This window comes from Somniosus microcephalus, chromosome 8 (genome assembly GCF_052327205.1).
Source record: "Somniosus microcephalus isolate GS21.2 chromosome 8, FLI_Smic_1.0, whole genome shotgun sequence".
NCBI classification, from domain to species: Eukaryota; Metazoa; Chordata; class Chondrichthyes; order Squaliformes; family Somniosidae; genus Somniosus; species Somniosus microcephalus.
In genome coordinates, this window is record NC_140994.1 from 242,937,048 (window position 1) to 242,959,298 (window position 22,251).

The 22,251-nt window shown below is 49.3% G+C and overlaps 1 protein-coding gene across 2 annotated transcripts in view; it reads right to left on the reverse strand.

The window, feature by feature from the left end:
• Nucleotides 1-22,251, reverse strand: part of LOC147114221 (E3 ubiquitin/ISG15 ligase TRIM25-like) — a 71,967-nt gene that overhangs the window by 34,854 nt on the left and 14,862 nt on the right. For both annotated transcript variants that reach the window (XM_085995886.1, XM_085995887.1), the window contains exon 2: nucleotides 14,032-14,127. In XM_085995886.1, the coding sequence (XP_085852012.1) occupies nucleotides 14,032-14,127 (96 nt within the window). The remainder of the gene's footprint in view (nucleotides 1-14,031; nucleotides 14,128-22,251) is intronic.

The window sequence follows — 22,251 nt, forward strand, 5'->3', positions numbered from 1 at the left end:
ACAGACTAGATGCAGGAAGGATGTTTCTGATGGCCGGGGAGTCCAGAACCAGGGGTCATAGTCTAAGGATAAGGGGTAAGCCATTTAGGACTGAAATGAGGAGGAATTTCTTCACCCAGAGAGTGGTGAACCTGTGGAATTCTCCGCCACAGAGGGCGGTGGAGGCCAGTTCATTAAATATATTCAAGAAAGAGTTGGATATATTTCTTGAGGCTAAAGGGATCAAGGGATATGGGGAAAAGGCAGGGACAGGGTACTGAATTGGATGATCAGCCATGATCACGTTGAATGGCGGAGCAGGCTCGAAGGGCCGAATGGCCTACTCCTGCTCCTATCTTCTATGTTTCTATGTTGACACATACTCCACCGAGAAACTATATAATTAATGAAACAATCAGAATAGAGTTAAACACACTGGTACCTGTTAGAGGAATTGAAATTGAAGTTTAAGTAAAGAGATACATGGAATTTGGATTGGACGGCTGAGGGCGTCTTTGGGCTTGTGTGTTCCCAATTTCCAGAGGTAAGGGCTAGACACAAACAGGATTGTGGGAGGGTCGATATGACACCCTTCATGATCAAGAGGGAAACCCACAAACCACATAAACAATATCCTACTTAATACTGGATGGTTAAGAGCAGTATCAGGTAGCCGAAGAGCAGCGTGGGAAGCCGTACTTATCCCAAAGGATAAGTCCGTACAGATTGTTAAAGACGGTGGATTAAACCCTGTGGGCGGCATATTAACGGAAGGAGAAGAACATCAGTGTGAACTAGCGGTAGAGGATGAGGAAAGTTGTGGGGTAAAAGATAGCCCACTTGAAGGGGAATGTGAAGTAATGCTTGTCGATGGTTCTAGGAAATTTAGAAGTGGTACACCCCATACGGGATGGGCAGTCGTGAGGAAGGATGGTCGGGTGGTCCGACAAGGGGCTCTGGAAGGAGGGGACTCCGCCCAGGTAGCGGAACTGGTAGCTCTTATCGAAGCATTACAGGCTTGTCAAGGGAAACGAGTGAATATTTACACCGATAGTCGGTACGCATTCAGCGTAGTCCATGATTATATGCCCTCATGGGCTTGAAGGGGATTTATAACATCCTCAGGGTGGTCACATTATACATAAAGTACTAGTAAAGGCATTGGTGGAGGCTGCAGGGCTCCCACTGGAGGGAGCAGTAGTCAAGGTAAAAGCACATCAGAATGGGGGCGATTGGATACAGAAAGGATACAAATGAGCTGATATGGCGGCTAAAGGGGCCGCAGGAAATATGCCCCCTTCTCCGGCCCCGGTGGTAGCTTGCGCCATCGGACCAGAGGAAATAAATATGGTGCAACTGCCCGAAGATATGTCAAAGGAAGAGAGAGAGGTTTTGGAGAGTCACGGGGCAAAGGAAGATGTGACTGTGGTATGGGAGAGTCACAGGGCAAAGGAAGATGTGACTGGTGTATGGGAGAGTCACGGGGCAAAGGAAGATGTGACTGAGGTATGGGAGAATCACGGGGCAAAGGAAGATGAGACGGGTTTGGGAGAGTCATGGGGCAAAGGAAGATGTGACTGGGGTATGGGAGAGTCACGGGGCAACGGAAGATGTGACTGGGGTATGGGAGAATCACGGGGCAAAAGAAGATGAGACTGGGGTTTGGGAGAGTCATGGGGCAAAGGAAGATGTGACTGGGGTATGGGAGAGTCACGGGGCAAAGGAAGATGTGACTGGGGTATGGGAGAGTCATGGGGCAAAGGAGGATGTGACTGGGGTATGGAAGTTAGAAGGGGCAGACCAGGTGGTAGCCCCCGAGTGTATCAGGCAGAATTTACTAGAAATCTATCATCATGGGGATATACATCAGGGACGTGGCAAAGCACTGCCAGAGGTGCCTGATCTGTGCGCAGTATAACCCAGGAAAGGGGATAAAGGTTCTTATGGGAAATCACCCGAGACCGAAGGGACCATGGGAAAACTTACAAATCCATTTCACTGGTCCCCTTCCAAAGAGTAGGGGAAACACCTACTGCCTGGTGATAATGGATCACTTCACTCGCTGGGTAAAGGCCTTCCCAACACGAAATTGCACCGCCGTTACGGCCACAAGAAGTTTGGCAAAGGAGGTGATACCCCGGTGGGCGGGTCCCCCTACAAATCGATACAAACCAGGGGACCCACTTTATTGGTAGGATCATGAAGACGGCATGTCAGTTACTGGTGGTAAAGCAGAGGTTCCACATACCTTACCACCCTCAGAGTTCCGGAATACTCACAATGGCGGCCTGGTGGCTGGCCGTGTTGGCGATCACCCTCCTGACAATTACAGTAGCGTGGGAGGCGCCCACCGTGCACATCGATAAAAGTACTTGATTACATCCAGAACAATACATGCAACTGCCACAGGGTGGGAAAGGGGAATGGATAAAGAAACCCAATATATGGATCACGGACCGGGTCACCGCACGTACCCATACGACCAAGGTATGGAAAATAAATCCCAAATGTAAAATGGGACAAGGATACTGGGACACTATCTGTGGCAGCAACAATGAACTGTCCGCCCCCGGTCAACCAGTCCGATTGCAACCGCCTCCCTGCCCATCACAAAGGGAAAGTTCAGTGTCCGGCGCCCCGGGCAGTTGGTCCTACGGCACCACGTAAGCAGACTCCTTCAACTCGGTCTGGATCCCTGTTATCGGACCCAGAAGTGACAATTATACACAACTACAAATTAGCGTGAATACTGATGGAGATATAACAGTCACCGGCATATATGATGACGCCGGACTGTGACGTTGGTTATACTCCTGCTCGCTGCACAAAGGACAGCGCGGAAAAATGAGGGGTGAGGTCATCAGTACCATCAACATTATAGCAAGGTGGACTAAATTTCCCCCATTCATTTGGGAACCAGGACTTGTGGGACAATATTGCCAAGAATTGTGTAGCGATGTTCTTAAGCGGTTGGGATGTACTGATATAAGATGCATTGATTTAACAACATGTGGATATCAAAAGCCGTCGCGATGTCCCACCACGGTGCCATCTCCAATGGATGGCATGATCAGTGTCGGGGGTCCAAAGGCACTGTTACATGATGTAACTATGGTCACTTTAGAAGTAACCTATAACCTGAGCAGTATAGTTCCAGCGTTAGAGGCCAATGGTGGTGATCACCCAGCATCAATTACTTGGGCTAAAAGACATTGGCCTTGAAATTGAGTTTGCCTCCGCCAGGGCTGTAGCGCCCGAAATTTAGCGCCAGCGTTAATTGCCGCTGCGCCCGCCAAAAATTCAGCTGCGCCGCGCCCAGACGGCTGCGGGCGCTAATGGAGGGTGTCAGCGCCTCGCAATGGGCGCTGAATGCAGGATTGCGTCGCTAATCCCCCGCTGCGGCACCCGATGCGGTGCGGCAGGCTGGGGTACTGCAGGCCTCCTCCTTCTGTTAAGGAGGAGCTGCCTGCAGCCGACTGCTGGCCGGTGGAATCGCATGAAAAATGAGCCCGGCACCTCGGAGAAGTGCCGGGCTCAAGGCCCACACACATCTGTGCCACAGGGGGGTGGTGGAGGAGTCCGGGGAGGGAGGTGCGGGCAGGCGGCCGCCGGGAAAGCGGCCGGCCGCCGCGCCACCTTAATGCGCCGGCGCTAAGTCCAGCAAGAAACTTTTGAAAAATCGTTGGTTGCGGCTGCCACGGGCGAGGCGGCCCCAACTGAATTTCGGCGTCCGGCCGCGTTACCACGGCAACCGGGACGCTGCGCACACCGATGACGTCATCGGTGCCGGCGCAGCGCTATCGGCTAACGCCGATGGTAGGGCCCAAATCAATTTCCGAAGCGGCTATAATTCCGGCGCAAGGCCCTCTCGCGCCTCTAATTGGGCGCTAACCCCACTCAATTTCTAGGCCATTTACTTTGGACAATGAGCGTCTCAATAGGTGATTTAACGGTGAATAGATGATTTAACTTTGGACATTGAGACTTCGTGTTTTAATGGGTTTCGATGGATCTTCAATGGATAAGACAACGATGCCAATTTTGCCGGAATAATGGACTTCCTGGCCTCAATGAAAAACATTTTAACCTTGGGCAAAACACATCAGCAGTAAGACTAAATCACATCAAATATGTACCACAGGGATGGGGAGAAAAGATAAGGAGTTGTCTTCCATCCCCCAGCCCTGTACGTGTCCTGTGGTTTGGATTACTGGGTGTGGATTGTTGGGGGAAGGCCCAGACTCGAAAAGGCGGGACGGAAGAACTGTAAGAAGGAACCACACACAGCTCTCTCTCTCTTTCGCTCAGAAGCTCTCGGAAGTCTCTCTCTTTCACTCAGAAGCTCTCTCGGAAGCTCTCTCTCTCGGAAGCTCGCTTTGACTACAGCAACTGCCAAGTGTAAGAAGGAAGGGAAGACGGTCATCTCCAGCTCCCAGCCTGCAATCGACGTCGGACACGACTAGCCGGACGGGTGATTTTAAATATCAGTTGACTCTACAAGGGGTTTGTGCTGTGTAGGCAGCTGCAGTCAGATAATGGAGGACGGGGACAGGTCATCTCCGATCCAGGCCTACAATCCACAACGGGAACGACTGTCCGGATGGGTGATTGTAAGTTTCAGCCAAATCTGAACAGGTTTTTTTCTGTGTTTTGTTGGTTTTAATAAACTAACAGTTTTGGGTTGAACCTAATCCTTTATGTCATCTACGATTTTGTTCCTGTAAAACCCAGAGTCAAGGTACCCTTGTAAGGACGAGGAAACCAAACACCTTCCATATCTTGGTGACTGTGCCAAGGACTCTTGAGGTGTGGAGCAAAATAAGGCACAAAGTAAGGGCAACAAACTCTTGGGAGGCTAAGGTAGTCTCAGGGATGCTAAAGTAGTCTCAGGGAGGCTAAGGTGGTCTCAGGGAGGCTAAGGTGGTTGCAGGGAGGCTAAGGTGGTCTCAGGGAGGCTAAGGTGGTCTCAGGGAGGCTAAGGTGGTCTCAGGGAGGCTAAGGTGGTCTCAGAGAGGCTAAGGTGGTCTCAGGGTAGCTAAGGTAGCCAGAGTAAACATTTCTGAGCCAGGGGCAAATGAAATGATGCACTCTCCAGGATAAAGCGGCAGAGTGGGCGGTTAGTGTTAACCATAAAAGAACGAGAGAGAAGGTGATTTGGCTACTGTGTCTACAGAAGCAAACCTCAATTCTCAGGGAAAAGGTGAAACAGCTGGAAGATGAGAAAAGGGAACTAGAAACCAAGGCAAGCGATAAGGACGCCGTCATAGAGCGACTGACGAAAGATTTAAGTGAAGAAAGGCAGGAGAGAAAGGTTAAGGAGGAGAGGGTGCAGAACAATTTTGAATACTTAGTGTCAGGTGTCAGAGGGTAAGAGGCTGTGTCAGACTCACTGCGAACAAAGTGCAAGGAATCTAGAGACGCGAAGAGGCGGAGGAACGATTGAAAGGTATCAGGGTAGCGAATAGAATAGCCCAAACTCCGGGTTATGAGGGGGCAGATCACAGGCCTTGTAATGAAAAGATCTGTAAGTTGACCTTGAACCATCCCTCTGGCCCTGGATAGTTTTATCTCATGTCGCCTGGAGAGGTTGTGGAAGACTGGGATATGGAGAGTAAAGAATCAGATGATGGGCCCCCGTACAGCGAGCATCGGCCGGCTCCCGAAGCACCGGGACCACCGAGACCAATGTGTCCCCTACGACAGCAGAAGTTCGGTCCGCCACCAGTGGGCGGTGGCCCGGTGCCATTGCAGAACGATTATGTGCTCCCATTTACACCGCTTCAGCTACAGGGAATGCTGACGAGTGTGGCTAAATTAAAGCAGGGAGGAGACGCCTCCGTTCATTTCGCCAATGTAGAGCAGGTAGGGGCATTAATAACTGCAACAAGCAGGAGATGAGGAAGTTGATGCTGTTCTCCCTAGAAGGGAAGCGATATCAGAGTTTGTCGGCAGCCACCAAGGGGGAGGAACCGTGCACGGCTTAAAAGATGAGATCTTGGTAGCACTAGGGCACAGCCAAGGTAGTCCGTTCTTGCAGGTGGAGCAGACGAGGCAGCAGGCAGGCGAGTTACCAGATACTTTTGTAGATAGATTGTGGCCGACTTACGTGAGGGCCACTGGAGGAGATCTAGTGCGCGCAGAATTAAGAGGGGCTCCCAGGAATCATTGGCTGAGGACCGTAGTGTCCAACAGTTTGCCGTGAATCAGCGCAAAGGCTGAGTCATGGTTGGACCCAGAGGGCCTCCACAATACGGAGATGGGTGTGCTGAGGAAGCTGACTCTAGCTTTCAAGTCAGGACAAGGGAGGAAGAGGAGAAACACAGGGGGAAGGTGTACGAAGTGAAAGGGAATGTGAGGAGTAAAAGGGAATGGAGACAGGAGGGAAGTAATGCGGGTCGATCCCAAGCGTGTTGTAACTGTGGGAAGTTGGGACACTGGAGTAAGGAGTGTAAGCTCCCGAAAGGGGGGAAACCAGGGCACGAGGGTCCCAAGGTAGAGACAAACCGAGGGAAGGTAGAAGACGACCCAATAAAAATCTTAGTGGCCGCATTACAGCAGGTTCTGGGCAAGGATAAAGGGAAACTGGATGTTGCTGTGGGTGACAGAGGACCCAGCGCGTCTGCACCCTCACTGTGACGGGGCCGCGCCCAGCCCGAGTACCTGTGTCCGCTCATCTACAATGAGTGGGGTGTGGAAATATGATTTTGCCCTTACTAGTGCATGATGGGATACTTGACATCTAATGTATTTTTGTATCATTGCCGCTGGACTAAAGTCGAGTCAGCAGCAATTAACGTAATCTTCTGACCTATTGCAAAAGTTAATCACAAACTGCCAGAACAATACATCGCAGAACTATTGGGTAACCGCACCACGTTTTGTACGCTTGCAAACTGAGAGGTGATAATGACATCTGATCAAAGAGTGAAAAGTTCTGTTAAAAGTTAATCTCGTTCTGCATGAATACTGAAATAGCTTTGTACAGAGTTGACTTGCTAACTTTTATACATGATCATATGGAACTTGTGTTCTTCACTGTATAAATATGGTAATCAGACATGAGTAAGCAAATAATTTTTGGTAACAAGATTCAGACAGAACCTCCTGACAGAATGTAATTAACTAACCTTGTCTGAAGATATTTCTGTCCTGCTGACCTTTTGATTGTCCTTGTGCCAAACTCTTAATTTGTTTTAACTCTTAATTCATTTAAAAATGATACAATCCCATTACACGTGATTTATGGAACACTTGCTTGTTTGAGTGTATCAATATGCTGCATTCACAGATGTTCTCTGGAGTTGTGAGCCGAGCCATTGACTGGGCTCTCGCTCCCCTTGTGCAAGTCAAAATAAAGCTTTGCTTATCTGACGGTATTTACGTGTTTCAGAGTCTTACTCGGAGTCGAGATTTCGACGGGGCAGACCATGTGTAGATGTGAAAGTGGAGACCGTTAGGGGAAGGTATTTGATAGATACAGGCGCCTCTAGCACGGTGGTCCACTCACCGAATCCGACCACTTCCCCATGGTCGAGCGGGGTCCCATTTACACTAGCAGGTTTCACAGGTAATGAACAGGCTGGGGCGGTATCGAAACCCTTAACAATAGAATTAACAATAGAATTAACAATAGAATTAGGACCCAACGTAACACTATGGGAAGGGAATCAGAAGGCTGATGTACCTGCCAAAATGGGGGTAGGGGAAGGGATACCTTGGGACCCGTACCGATCTGGACAGATCATGGCTGTAAAAGGGAAAAGAGAGAGCCAAGGAGGTACAATTGCCACCCGATTTGAAACAGGCTCAGCTGCAAGATGCAGTCCTTAAAATGGTAATTCAGGATAAGGAATGTGGGAAGCCTGTAGAGGGACCTTTGGAGCAGCAGACGTAGCAGTGAAACAGGGGATGTTAGTCAAGGGCAATAGGTGGGTCGTGTCCGTGCAGTACAGGGAAGAATTTTTGCAGCCAGCTCATGGGGGTCCGGGGGCCGGACATACAGGGCCAGAAACGAGTTGGAATAAAGTGGAGGCTGTGGGATGGTGGCCCCAGCTCAGGGAAGATGTAAGGGATTATTGCGAGAACTGTTTAGTGTGCGCGGTGAATAATCCAGACCCCCCACCGAAGGAAGGTTCCGTTGGGACACACAAGGAGGGTAGAGGGACCATGGCAGTCTGTACAGGTAGATTTCATTGGGCCACTGCCCACCACAAGTAGGAGCAATAAATATTGTCTGGTATTAGTGGATACTTTCTCGAAATGGGTGGAAGCTTTTCCTTGCAGGCCAGCGACAACGTTAAACACGGCGAAGATTCTAGTGAAGGAAGTGTTTTCCCGGTGGGGACTGCCCCTAATAGTAGAGTCAGATCAGGGAAGTCATTTCACCGGACTAGTAATGCAGGACACCCTGAAGCTGCTGGGAATACAGGGAAAATGGCATGTGATGCATAACCCCCAATCATCGGGTATAGTAGAGAGGATGGACCGGACCTTAAAAGAGAGGCTTAGGAAAGAGATAGGAGAGGTCCCGAAAAGATGGGGTGAGGTCCCACCCCTGGTCCTAATGAACATCAGAGCCAGTCTCTGTAAAAGTACGGGACACTCCCCGCATGAGTTAATGACAGGGGGGTCGCTGAGAACCCCGACTCATGTGTTGGTCCTGGTCCTGACCCAAACACAGGTTCAGCAGGTCACACGGGACAGGTTTGTTAGAGATCTGTACCATACTCTAAGGGGGCTGCATTGGGAGGCAGCTAACAATATGGGAAGGCAGCACCAACAGAATAAAATGCTGTTGGAACCACGAGTGGAAGGTAGGGGACCAGGTAATGGTCAGGAATTATGCCAGAATAGGGGCATTCGAGCCATTATTTAAAGGACCCTATAACATCGTGGATAAGGCAAGTCCTATGGTCGATGCGATCCAGCTGCCGAGGCAAGTAAAATGGTTTCACATTAACCAGTGCAAGCTGTACGACTCCGGAGAGAGAAGCACAAAACGGGCCAAGGCCCAAGGAACCGTAATGAGTTTGATCAATGTGAGCCTTTCTCCCGTGCTGTGGGATGGTGAGGATGACTCAGAGGGTGGAGCGGTGAGACGAAGTAGTCGGGTGCCGAGACCCAGGGTGCTCTGGACACCTCCTCCTACTCCACCCCCGGGCCTCAAGAATCCCAAACATCAGGACAAGAAAAAACGAAAGCAGTGATTGAACCAAAGTGTAAATATGTGTATCAGTTAAGTGTGACCTGTGAAGGGGAGACCCCTCACAGAGCAGTGTTATTCTTTTGTTTTGTTTTTATAGAAACGAATCGAATCAAGGACGCGAGATGAGGTGGACGCTGCGGCTGAGCGTGTAGATGATCCTGCTTAAAGCAGGGTGGGGAGGTCGGGGAGACACCGAGACATTCTTTACATACGGGTGTATGGGAGGAACTGTCCCCACCGTAACTCAGGGGGGGCAACACGGGGTGATAATGGTACAGTTACATACTCCCACGTTGGGAATTGGCCGGGTTGGCTAAGGTCGAACTCGGCCAAGTATTCAAGGCGACCCGGGTACAAGATTTTGGAAGTGTCAGTGTCCTGCCCAAAGGTAAACATCAGGACTAAGAGGGTACGGGTGAAAGAGGGTAGACGGGTTTGTCTGGAATGTAAGGGAGCACCCCCATGGGATGGTGGTGGTGGTTGCGGAAAACAGACAAAGGTAAAAATAATGCATCCACGGAATGGGAAGAGTTGGATAATAATTCAAACAGATGGACCATGGGAACTAAGGAAGGGGTAAAATTGTGTTGGGATAAAAGGTGGAAGAAGGAGCAAGGAGTTTATGTGTTCATGGTCGGGTCGGGGCACAACTGCAAAGTGGGGGTTGCCATTACTTTCAAACGGCAGTGGCAGGGCTCCGGGTCAGGAGTGAATTGGACTCAGAGTTTTGACTCTTGCGTGACCCCAGATCCTCCAAAAGCAGTCAATGCGACCGAACTGGTCGCGAGCAAGATGAAGCCTCTACCGAAAGCCCCAGAGACTCAGGGTACAGAGGTCAAATGTCCCGTAACAGCACCCGGGCCTAAAACTGGGCTGGTGTTGATCCCAACAGGAAAAATGATGTATCACACCGTATATTATGAAGTAGCGTCAGTTATTCTTAATTTAACGGAGTTACAGTTGCCCCGGTGGTGCCCGCCAAAAGTTGTATGAAAAGTTGTTAAAAGAAATGTTCAGACAATTCTACTAGAGGAATTATGGGGACGAAAGTCGGGTGGGAGCATACATACCGGGAAATAACAGCCACATGGGCTGGGGGAGACGAAAAAGGGGACTGATTAATGATGTGGCCACGGTGTTTAATACAGGGACATCACTGGTCAACAGTATGGACAACGCGCAGTTACAATTACAAGTAAATACCCTAAGGGACCAGCTAAGGAAAATACTGGGGGAGGGTAATGACATTGACGGTCCCGAATTGCAGGAAGACCAGGTGATGATGATTCATCTAAAGGAAATGGCAGCTGAGCTGGAGACTCATGCTCAGACCATCAATGTATTAATAAAGGAGGGTCGAAATGCGTCGGATCGAGCTGCCCAAAATGATGGGTCTGTCATGTACGGGGCCTGGTTGTTAAACGAGGGGCGCAGTAATTTAAAGGATAATCCCCATCTCAGACCACAAACACATCGGTATCACAGTTAACGGTACTTCACCGAACCTCCAAGAATACATATCGCGTTTTGGTTACGATATCCTGCCGTTACCTGAACATTTGGTTAAGCTATTAAAGAACCTAGAGTTGTCCCAAAAACATTATTACGTGTTACAGCAAAAGAATGGGAAAGAATGGGAAAGAAAGGGAGGAAATTGAAGAGATGATTAACCCTCCGTGGTGGGATGTGGGACTCAACATTGAGATCCCTCCTTGGATTCGAATCGCATCGCATGTGTTGGTAATTGTACAATTGTGTATTATGTTGTACCTATTAATCTTGTCATGTAAATTAAAAAGGAAGACAAGAAGGGGGAAACTTAAAAGATTGAAACGGGGGGTTCAGAGTGTTTGAACCGAGTGTATGTATGTATGTAATAAAAGTGAAATGGAAAGGTTTGGTTGAGACTGACAATGCACCCAAAGGCAAAGAAGAAGTAGAATTCGTCAAGAGTAACGTCTCCAGTTTAAAAAGAGACATTAAAGGGAGGAATGTAGATTTCAAAAAACCAATAGCAAAATGCTGGAAGCCTGTTTGGCCCAGTGGTAGGGGCGAGGTGCAGTTGGACCTAGAAGCACAGACACACCTGTGAGTTTCAATTTAACTTTGGAAAAGACATTTACTTTGGACAATGAGCGTCTCGATAGGTGATTTAACGGTGAATAGGTGATTTAACTTTGGACATCGAGACTTCGTGTTTTAATGGGTTTCGATGGATCTTCAATGGATAAGAAAATGATGCCAATTTCACCGGAATAATGGACTTCCTGGCCTCAATGAAAAACACTTTAACCTTGGGCAAAACACATCAGCAGTAAGACTAAATCACATCAAATATGTACCACAGGGAGGGGGAGACAAGATAAGGAATTGTCTTCCATCCCCCAGCCCTGTACGTGTCCTGTGGTTTGGATTACTGGGTGTGGATTGGAATACAGGAGTTGGGGGAAGGCCCAGACTCGAAAAGGCGGGACGGAAGAAATGTAAGAAGGAACCACACACAGCTCTCTCTCTCTTTCACTCAGAAGCTCTCGGAAGTCTCTCTCTTTCGCTCAGAAGCTCTCGGAAGCTCTCTCTCTCGGAAGCTAGCTCTGACTACAGCAAATGCCAGGTGTAAGAAGGAAGGGAAGACGGTCATCTCCAGCTCCCAGCCTGCAATCGACGTCAGCCACGACCAGCCGGACAGGTGATTGTAAATATCAGTTGACTCTACAAGGGGTTTGCGCTGTGTAGGCAGTTGCAGTCAGATAATGAAGGACGGGGACAGGTCATCTCCGATCCAGGCCTACAATACACAACGGTAACGACTGGCCGGATGGGTGATTGTAAGTTTCAGCCAAATCGCAACAGGATTTTGTCTGTGTTTTGTTGATTTTAATAAACTAACAGTTTTGGGTTGAATCTAAATCTTTGTGTCATCTACGATTTTGTTCCTTAAAACCCAGAGTCAAAGAATCCTTGTAAGGACGAGGAAACCAAACACCTTACAAATGAGTCAGAGCACTACATCATATGTACCTGTAACACCCTGAAACCGATAGAGGAGGGCTCAGCAGTGGTGGTGATGGGAGAGCCTCTGGAAGGTGCCTTTAGGGCGATTCAGGCATCTCCGACTCAGTGGTGTTCTCTGAGCGATGAGAAGAACTACTTCTACGGAGGATTGGTTAGTGCAAATAATCATACGTTTTGCCTTCAAGTTTCAGACTCTCTCACCTTGGGAGATTTCCATCTCCCAGGCAGAACCCTCGCCGGCCTGGTCTTCAGCTCATGGTGGGATGACGAGTTGAGTGTGGATGATACACCAGGGAGGGCCGCTAGGGTGGCGGTGGAACAGTCCTTGATTGCCACAATGGAATACATTGCACGAAGTAAACAGGCCCTCACGGGGAAGAATGGAAGTGGACTTGGCCAAAAGAACGGCTAGAAGGCTGGCAGCAGAGTTCAGCAGAATGAGGGGGGATCTCATTGAAACGTATTAAATTCTGACAGGGCTGGACAGACTGGATGCAGGGAGGATGTTTCCCCTGCCTGGGGGGTCGAGAACGAGGGGTCACAGTCTCAGGATACGGGGTAGGACATTTAGGACTGAGATGAGGAGAAATTTCTTCACTCAGAGGGTGGTGAACCTGTAGAATTCTCTACCACAGAAGGCTGTGGAGGCCAAGTCACTGAATATATTTAAGAAGGAGATAGATAGATTTCTAGACACAAAAGGCATCAAGGGATATGGGGAGAGAGCAGGAATATGGTACTGAGATAGAGGATCAGCCATAATCATATTGAATGGCGGAGCAGGCTTGATGGACCGAATGGCCTACTCCTGCTCCTATGTTTTTATGTAGGTATGTAGGCTTTGCAGTTATGGAAGATTTCAGGATTGTAATACACCGCTTGCAAAGCCACGTGGGTGCAGTCGATGGCGCCCTGCACCATGGGGAAGCCCCTATCCTGGCAAAGCCACATGCTTCCTCATCCTTCTTCTCTCTGCTCAGTGAGAGGACAACGTAGTCACTTCTCCTGGTGTAGAGAGCCTCAGTGACCTCCCGGATTCAGCGATGGATGGCGAGCTGTGAGATGTTAGCTATGTCTCCTGCTACAGACTGGAAGGATCCGCTGGCGAAGAAATTGAGGGCCACGGTGACCTTGACTGTCACTGGGAGAGCCGTGTTCACCCTGCTCTCAGGCTGCAGGTCTGGTTACAGGAGGTGGCAGAGTTCTGTGACCACCTCCTTGGTGAAGTCTAGCCTCCTAATACACTGCTCCTCACTTAAATGGACATAAGAGGAGTGCTCTGGGAAGACCCTAGGTGGTAAGGCCTCCTGTTGAGAACCCTCATTGCCCTCCTCCCTCTGCGCACATCTTCTCCTCTTCTTCGCTTCCACCATTCCCTCTCCCAAAGATACTTGACTGCAAGGCCCCTGTGACTGTGAGCAGAAGCCTTTAAATAACAATAGCAGCATTTTCCACTTGCAGCAACTTCAGAGTCACATATAGGCCAGACCAGGTAAGGACGACAGATTTCCTTCTCTAAAGGACATTAGTGAACCAGATGGGTTTTTACTGCAATCTGATAGTTACCAATACTTATACCAGCTTTTTATTCCAGATTTATTTAATTAACAGAATTGAAATTCCCCAGCTGTCATGGTGGGATTGAAACAAACTTCTCTGAATCATTAGTCCAGGTCTTTGGATTACTAGCCCAGTGACATTACCACTACGCTGCCATTCCTTGTTGGGACTGAGCCCCAACAGAACCAGCCTGGTTTGGAAGGCCTGTTTCTGATGTGCTCATTGACTCAGTGGGGAGAGAAACCCTTTCGAAATCCAGTTCCACTTTTCCCTACCTTTATTTCAGCTTCTGATCTCCCCAAGTCTCGCTCTTTGCTGGAACAATTCCGCTGGACTCGCCGAAGCTTCTCGATTTCTCTCTCCAATTCTTCCTGTAAAGTTCATTGGAAAGTGTTTAAATTAACAACCTGCATTTATATCGCGATTTTAACACAGTAAAACATCCCAAGGTGCTTCACAGGAGCGAAATCTGACAAAAATTGACACTGAGCCAAAGGAGGAGACATTAGGACAGGTGAGAAAATGCTGGGTTAAAGAGGGAGGTTTAGAGGAACGTCTTAAAGGAGGAGAGGGAGAGGCGAAGAGGGTTGGGGAGGAAATTCCAGAGCTCAAGGCCTAGACTGATGAAGGCGGGGCTGCCAATGGTGGGGCAAAGGAAGTTGGGGATGTTGAAGAGGCCAGAATTGGAGGAACAGAGAGTTTTCGGAGTGGGATTGGCTGGAGGAGATTACGGAGATAGGGGCGGGTGAGGCCACGGAGGGATTTGAACACAAGGGTGAACATTTTGAAATCAGGGTGTTGCCGGACCAGGAGCTAATGCAGGTCAGTGAGCACAGGGCTGATGGGAGAACGGGACTTGGTGCGAGCTAGGATACGGGCAGCAGAGTTTCAGATGAGCTTTTGTTTATGGAGGGTGCAAGGTAGGAGGCCGGTCAGAGAGCTTTGGAATAGTCGAGTCTGGAGGTAACAAAAACCTGAATGAGGGTGTCAGTAGCTGATGGGCTGAGGCGGGGCGGAGACGGGCGATATTACAGAGGTGGAAGTAGGAGGTCCTCGTGATGCTGAGGATCAGGGGTCGGAAGCTAAGCTCAGGGTCAAATCGGACACCGAGATTGCGATAAGTCTGGTTCTGGCTGAGACAGTGGCCAGGGAGGGGGATGGAATCGGTGGCTAGAGAACAGAGTTTGTGGCCGGGACCAAAGACAATTGCTTCGATCTTCCCAATATTTAGTTGGAGGAATTTCTGCTCATCCAGTACTGGATGTCGGAGAAGCAGCGTGACAAATCAAAGATAGTGGAGGGGTCGATAAAGGTGGTGGTGAGGTAGAGCTGGGAGTCGTCAGTGTACATGTGGAACCTGACGTTGTGACTTTTAGATGATGTCGCCGAGGGGCAGCATGTAGATGAGAAATAGGAGGGGTCAAGGATAGATCCATGGGGGACTCCAGAGGTAACAGTGCGGGAGCGGGAGGAGAAGCCATTGTAGGAGATTCTGTGGCTATGACTGGATAGGTAAGAGTGGAACCAGGTGAGGGCAGTCCCACCCAGCTGGACAACAGAGGACAGGCGTTGGAGGAGGGTGGTGTGACACCGTGTCAAAGGCTGCAGACAGGTCGAGAAGGATGAGGAGGGATAGTGCACCAGGGTCATCGTCACATAGGATGTCATTTGGGACTTTTTAGTCGGGCTGTTTAAATACTGTGGCAGAGGCAGAAACCTGATTGGAGAGGTTCAAACATGGAGTTGCTGGAAAGAGGGGCACCGATTTGGGAGGTGACAACACATACAAATACTTTGGAGAGGAAAGGGAGGTTATGATGGGGCGGTAGTTTGCAAGGACCAAGGGGTCAAGGTGAGTTTCTTTGAGGAGTGGGGCGATGGTGACAGACTTGAAAGGGAGCGGAAGAGTACCTGAGGAGATGAGAGCCATTTACACTATCAGTGAGCATGGGGCCAGGAAGGGAGGTTGGGTGGTCTGTAGTTTAGTGGGAATAGGTTCAAGAGAGCAGAAGGTGGGTCTCATGGACAAGATGAGGCAGCACGCTGGCATAGTGGTTAGCACTGTTGCCTCACAGCGCCAGGGACCCGGGTTCGAATCCGGCCTCGGGCGACTGTCTGTGTGGAGTTTGCACATTCTCCCCGTGTTTGCGTGGGTTTCCTCCGGGTGCTCCGGTTTCCTCCCACAGTCCAAAGATGTGCGAGTTAGGTTGATTGGCTATGATAAATTGACCATTAGTGTTAGGGGGATTAAATACGTGGGGTTACGGGGATAGGGTGGGGTATGTGTCGGTGCAGGCTCGATGGGCCGAAATGGCCTCTATCTGCACTGTGGGGTTTCTGTGATTCTGTGAGATGAGCACGGAAAGGGCATGAGGGGAGATAGGAGAGAAATTATGGAGAGATGTGAGTTCAGGGCTAGAGCAGGGGCAACCTTGGGGATGGTTTGGTTTGGTGGGCTGGGGGAAAGGAGGGAAGTGGCAGAGGGAGCTGAGCGATGGCCTCAATCTTGCTGAGAAAGAAGTCCCTGAGCTTCTGGCATTTGTTGTTGGAGGTGAGGGAGGTGGGGCAGAGGAGAGGGGTTTCAGGAGACTTGGTGGTGGAGACAAGAAGCGGGGAAGGTGCCTCCTTCCGGTTTAACGGCGGCGGGTTGGGTCTGCGCCGAGTAACCTGCTCCGGAGAGGCGGGCCAGTAATTATAATATTTAAATGAGGCTCCGTGCCTCAGATTTTGGCAGCGATTGGATTTAACGGCTGCGGGCCGTCTATCCCGGGGCTTGGGAATCCCCACAGCTGAAGGGAGGCGGGAGCTGCCAGATCCAGCAGGCAAGTGTTTTTCCAGCACTGCGTGTGGGCCTGGAGGAGCAGGAGAGCTTCCCCTGAACCCTCAAACAAACCTGCCCTTGACCTTCTAGGTGGAAGAGGTCGCGGGTTTGGGAGGTGCTGCCGAAGAAGCCTTGGCGAGTTGCTGCAGTGCATCTTGTAGATGGTACACACTGCAGCCACGGTACGCCGGTGGTGGAGGGAGTGAATGTTTAAAGTGGTTGATGGGGTGCCAAACAAGCAGGCTGCTTTGTCCTGGATGGTGTCGAGCTTCGTGAGTGTTGTTGGAGCTGCACTCATCCAGGCAAGTGGAGAGATTCCATCACACTCCTTACTTGTGCCTTGTAGATAGTGGAAAGTCTTTTGGAAGTCAGGAGGTGAGACACTCGCCACAGAATACCTAGCCTCTGACCTGCTCTTGTTGCCACAGTATTTATGCGACTGGTCCAGTTAAGTTTCTGGTCAATGGTGTGCCCAGGATGTTGATGGTGGGGGATTCGGCGATGGTAATGCTATTAAATGTCAAGGGGCGGTGGTTAGACTCTCGCTTGTTGGAGGTAGTCATTGCCTGGCACTTGTGTGGCACGAATGTTACCTGCCACTTATCAGCCAAAGCCTGAACGTCGTCCAGGTCTTGTTGCATGCGGGCATGGACTGCTTCATTATCTGAGGAGTTGTGAATGGCACTGAACACTATGCAGTCATCAGTGAACATCCCCATTTCTGACCTTATGTTGGAGGGAAGGTCATAGATGAAGCAGCTGAAGATGGTTGGGCCTTGGACACTGCCCTGAAGAACTCCTGCAGCGATGTCCTGGGCCTGTGATGATTGACCTTCAATCACCACAACCATCTTCCTTTGTGCTAGGTATGACTCCAGCCAGTGGACAGTTTTCCCCCTGATTCCCATTGACTTCAGTTTTACTAGGGCTCCTTCATGCCACACTTGGTCAAATGCTGCCTTGATGTCAAGGGCAGTCACTCTCACCTCACCTCTGGAATTCAGCACCTTTGTCCATGTTTGGACCAAAGCTGTAATGAGGTCAGGAGCTGAGTGGTCTTGGCAGAACCCAAACTGGGCATCAGTGAGCAGGTTATTGGTGAGTAAGGGCCGCTTGATAGCACTGTCGATGACACCATCCATCACTTTGCTGATGATTGAGAGTAGACTGATGGGGCGGTTATTGGCCGGATTGGATTACATTGACAAGTCCTGCCAGTCCCACAATACTGCTCTCTGGATTTTTGGATAATTTTGAAATGATATAATAAACAAAAATGTGTTGATGACTTGGCCCAAGTTGGGAACGTTTACTCTGTGTTTTATGGGTTGATGATAATATTGTATTGGACAGTAAAATTCCTCCAGAGCTCAGTAATGAGATGAAATGGTAATTAATAGGATGAGTGAAATGGTGTGACAGGCAGTGATTGAAGGGTTGTGATGGAAGCAGAGAAAGTGCCCCACCAAATGGGGTCTAGGGGCATTGCCCCAGGTGGTTGAAAGATGTGTGAGGGCACCCACGAGTACATTATAGTGAAAGTCAGGAAAGTGTAGGTGAGAATCGTTAATTGACAGCTTTCTCTTGGAGATGTTTGTGTCGCCACCTATACTGAACAATGAGAAAAGTGTATGAGATAGCCTGGCCGCTAACAGAGACATTGGGACCACACGGGGCAGATAAGCAAAGACCTCCAGACAACCCCCGATCTTCTGATGAGATAATCTGGAGAGAGAGAAAACCTGGAGAGAGTAAACCTGTTAATCAAAGCCCAACAACAACAACTTGCATTTATAAAGCGCCTTTAACGCAGTAAAACATCCCAATGTCTGAAAAGGAGACGTCTACCCTTGGGAATGATGCATGGTGGGAGATGGTTAACAACACAGCTCAGCACCCAGGGGCTAGAATAATATCAGTGAGTTTTGTCACAGCCCAGATAATTGTCCTCATCATTCTAATTGGTGCAGTGTGTTGGTTCAAACGGTTAATTAAGAGACTGTCACAGAAAACCCAGAGCTTGGAATTGTCTGCTTTGATTAAAGGATGAGGGGAGTTGGAACATCCTGAACCCTCCCTACCTGAGGAATAGGTGAGAACCATTAAAAACACCAAGAGAAGGACTTGGAGTTGGAAATTCCCAATGTACATGTGTGTGTGGGATTGAAAGGGTTAATTTCTAACCAGTCTGTGAGCCGCCAGCTCCAACACAGAGAGAGAGAGAGAGAGAGAGAAGCTCGAGTCTCTCGCATGTTGCTGGCTGCTCGCCAGCTCCAAAAGAGAGAGAGAGAAACCTCGGGAGATGAGGCCGAGCGAGTCTCTCGCAGGTTGTTTTCAGGGTTTGTCTCAGTTAAAGAGATTGTCCGACAGGGTCAGGGAGCCGTGTGTGTGGCCGGGGCGCCGCAAATTAAAGGGCAGGTGTCGGGCGGACATTTATTTTGGGCTGCCTGCCAGCACCTGCCCCCTCTCGCCGCCTCCTGCGGGGTGCCGGCCGCGATCGGTCAGCCCGACACTCCTCTTAAGTGCCGGGCTCTTTTGCCGACACCCCGCTCCCCGGTGGTCCGGCAGGGCCCCGGTGCGCGCTGCGCTAGGCCCCTCCCTTTAAACAGGGGAGTGAGGCCTGCAGTACCGCCTCGCTCTGTGCCGACGCTCATGGCGCTGTTACACGTGGTGCCGCGATACTGAATGGGAGCCCCCCCAGAGGGAGGGGTAGCGCTTCCAGGAGCCCCGCCTCCTGCTGGGGGCGTTACCATTCAATCTCCGGCAAGAGGGCAATAACTTTTTTGAGGGGCTAAAAGCAGCGACCCGGCGAAGTTAATGCTCCAAAGGGGGCGCGACCCAATTGTTCCCCATTATTCTTCAAATTAGATCATTTAGTGAGATTGAAGCCCTGATTTAGTCAATGATTATCGATATTTTACGCTTGCAACCTAAACAATCACTGATGTCAGATATTAGCCAACAGCCTATATTCCCTCTTTCAGATATATTCCCGCGGTTTACCCATGACCTTATTGCTCGCTGGCGTGTTGGGCAGTGTCGTGCCCCTCGGTGAATCGAGAAGCCTCTCGGGCGACTGGCACTGTGTCGTCACGAGTTATACCAGCAATGAGAGCCGGCCATGGTCAACACGGGGCGGTTCACACACGGACCAGCAGGGAAAGGGCTTCGATTGACGTGTACGTGTATCGGTAAAGGGATCGCCAATGGCACATCATCAGCTATCAAGTGGTCTCGGACAGAGTGAACACCAGTAAAGACAAGGACGTTGAGTCTTTTGCCAAACCCTATATGGGAGACACAACACTTTGCGTTCCCTAATGGGACACGGGCAATGAGCAGCTCTCTCAATTCCCCTCAGGTCTGGAAATAACATGCTGACTGAAAGGGGGTGAATGAACAGAGAGCCCATGGGGTATATGTGCACAAATCATTGAAGGTAGCAGGGCCGGTTGAGAAAGCAGATAAAAAAGCTTACGGGATCCTGGGCTTCATGAATAGAGGTATAGAGTATAAAAGCGTGGAAATTATGATGAACCTTTATAAAAAACTGGTTTGGCCTCAACTGAAGTATTGTGTCCAATTCTGGGCATGGCACTTTAGGAAGGATGTGAAGGCCTTAGAGAGGGTGCAGAAAAGATTTACAAGAATGATTCCAGGAATGAGGGACTTCAGTTACGTGGATAGACTGGAGAAGCTGGATTTGTTCTCCTTAGAACAGAGAAGATTGAGAGGAGATTTGATAGAGGTGTTCAAAATCATAAGGAATCTGGACAGAGTAGATAGAGAGAAGAACATAAGAACATAAGAAATAGGAGCAGGAGTAGGCCAATCGGCCCCTCGAGCCTGCTCCGCCATTCAATAAGGTCATGGCTGATCTGATCCTAACCGCCAATCCACTATCACAGAACCATCTCCTGAATCTAACAGAATTAGACACACGAAATAGGAGCAGGATCAGGCTACACGGCCCCTGGGCCTGCTCCGCTACCCACAGGGCCATGACCGATCCGAACCTAGACTCATGTCCAAATTCCTGCCCACTCCCCGTAACCCTTAATTCCCTTTACTTCTAGGAAACTGTCTATTTCTGTTTTAAATTTATGTAATGATGTAGCTTCTACAGCTTTTTGGGGCAGCATATTCCATGGACCTACCACCCTCTGAGTGAAGTAGTTCCTCCTCATCTCAGTTTTGAAAGAGCAGCCCCTTATTCTAAGACTATGCCCCCTAGTTCTAGTTTCACCCATCACCGGGAACATCTTCCCCGCATCCACCCGATCCAACCCCTTCACAATCTTATGTTTCAATAAGATCGCCTCTCATTCTTCTGAACTCCAATGAGTAGAGTCCCAATCTACTCAACCTCTCCTCATATGTCCATCCCCTCATCCCCGGGATTAACCGAGTGAACCTTCTTTGTACTGACTCGAGAGCAAGTATGTCCTTTCTTAAGTATGGACACCAAAACTGTACGCAGTATTCCAGGTGCGGTCTCACCAATACCTTGTACAACTGAAGCAATACCCCACTATTTTTATATTCTATCCCCCTAGCAATGAAAGCCAACATTCCATTGGCCTTCTTAATCACTTGCTGCACCTGCATACTAACCTTTTGAGTTTCGTGCACCAGGACCCCCAGATCCCTTTGTACTTCAGTACTTTCCAGTTTCTTGCCATTAAGATAATAACTTGCTCTACGATTTTTCCTGCCAAAGTGCATAACCTCACACTTTCCAGTATTGTATTCCATCTGCCAAATCTCTGCCCACTTACTTAGCCTGTCGATGTCCCCTTGCAGGTTTTTTATGTCCTCCTCACTCACTACTTTCCCTCCCATCTTAGTATCATCTGCAAACTTTGATATGTTACACTTGGTCCCCTCCTCCAAATCGTTAATATAGATTGTAAAGAGTTGGGGACCCAACACTGACCCCTGCGGAACACCACTAGTTACTGATTGCCAGTCTGAGAATGAACCATTTATCCCAACTCTCTGCCTTCTGTTAGATAGCCAATCCTCTATCCATGCCAGAATATTACCCCCAATCCCGTGATTTTTTATCTTAAGCAATAATCTTTTGTGTGGCACCTTGTCAAATGCCTTTTGGAAATCTAAATACACTACGTCCACTGGTTCCCCTTTATCCACCCTATACGTTACTTCCTCAAAGAACTCCAGCAAATTTGTCAAACATGACTTCCCCTTCATAAAACCATGCTGACTTTGTCCTATTAATTTATGATTATCCAAATGTCCTGTTACTGTCTCCTTAATAATAGACTCCAAAATTTTACCTACCACAGATGTTAGGCTACCTGGTCTATAGTTTCCAGCCTTCTGTCTACTGCCCTTTTTAAATAAGGGTGTTACATTAGCAGTTTTCCAGTCTGCCGGGACCTTTGCCGAGTCCAGGGAGTTTTGGAAAATTATTACCAATGCATCCACAATCCCTACCGCCACTTCCCTCAAGACCCTAGGATGTAAGCCATCAGGTCCAGGTGATTTATCCGCCTTGAGTCCCATTATTTTACCGAGTACCACTTCCTTAGTGATTTTGATCGTGTTTAGCTCCTCCCCCCCTTTAGCCCCCTGCTTGTCCAGTGTTGGGATATTCTTAGTGTCTTCTACTGTAAAGACTGATGTAAAATATTCATTCAGTGTTTTTGCC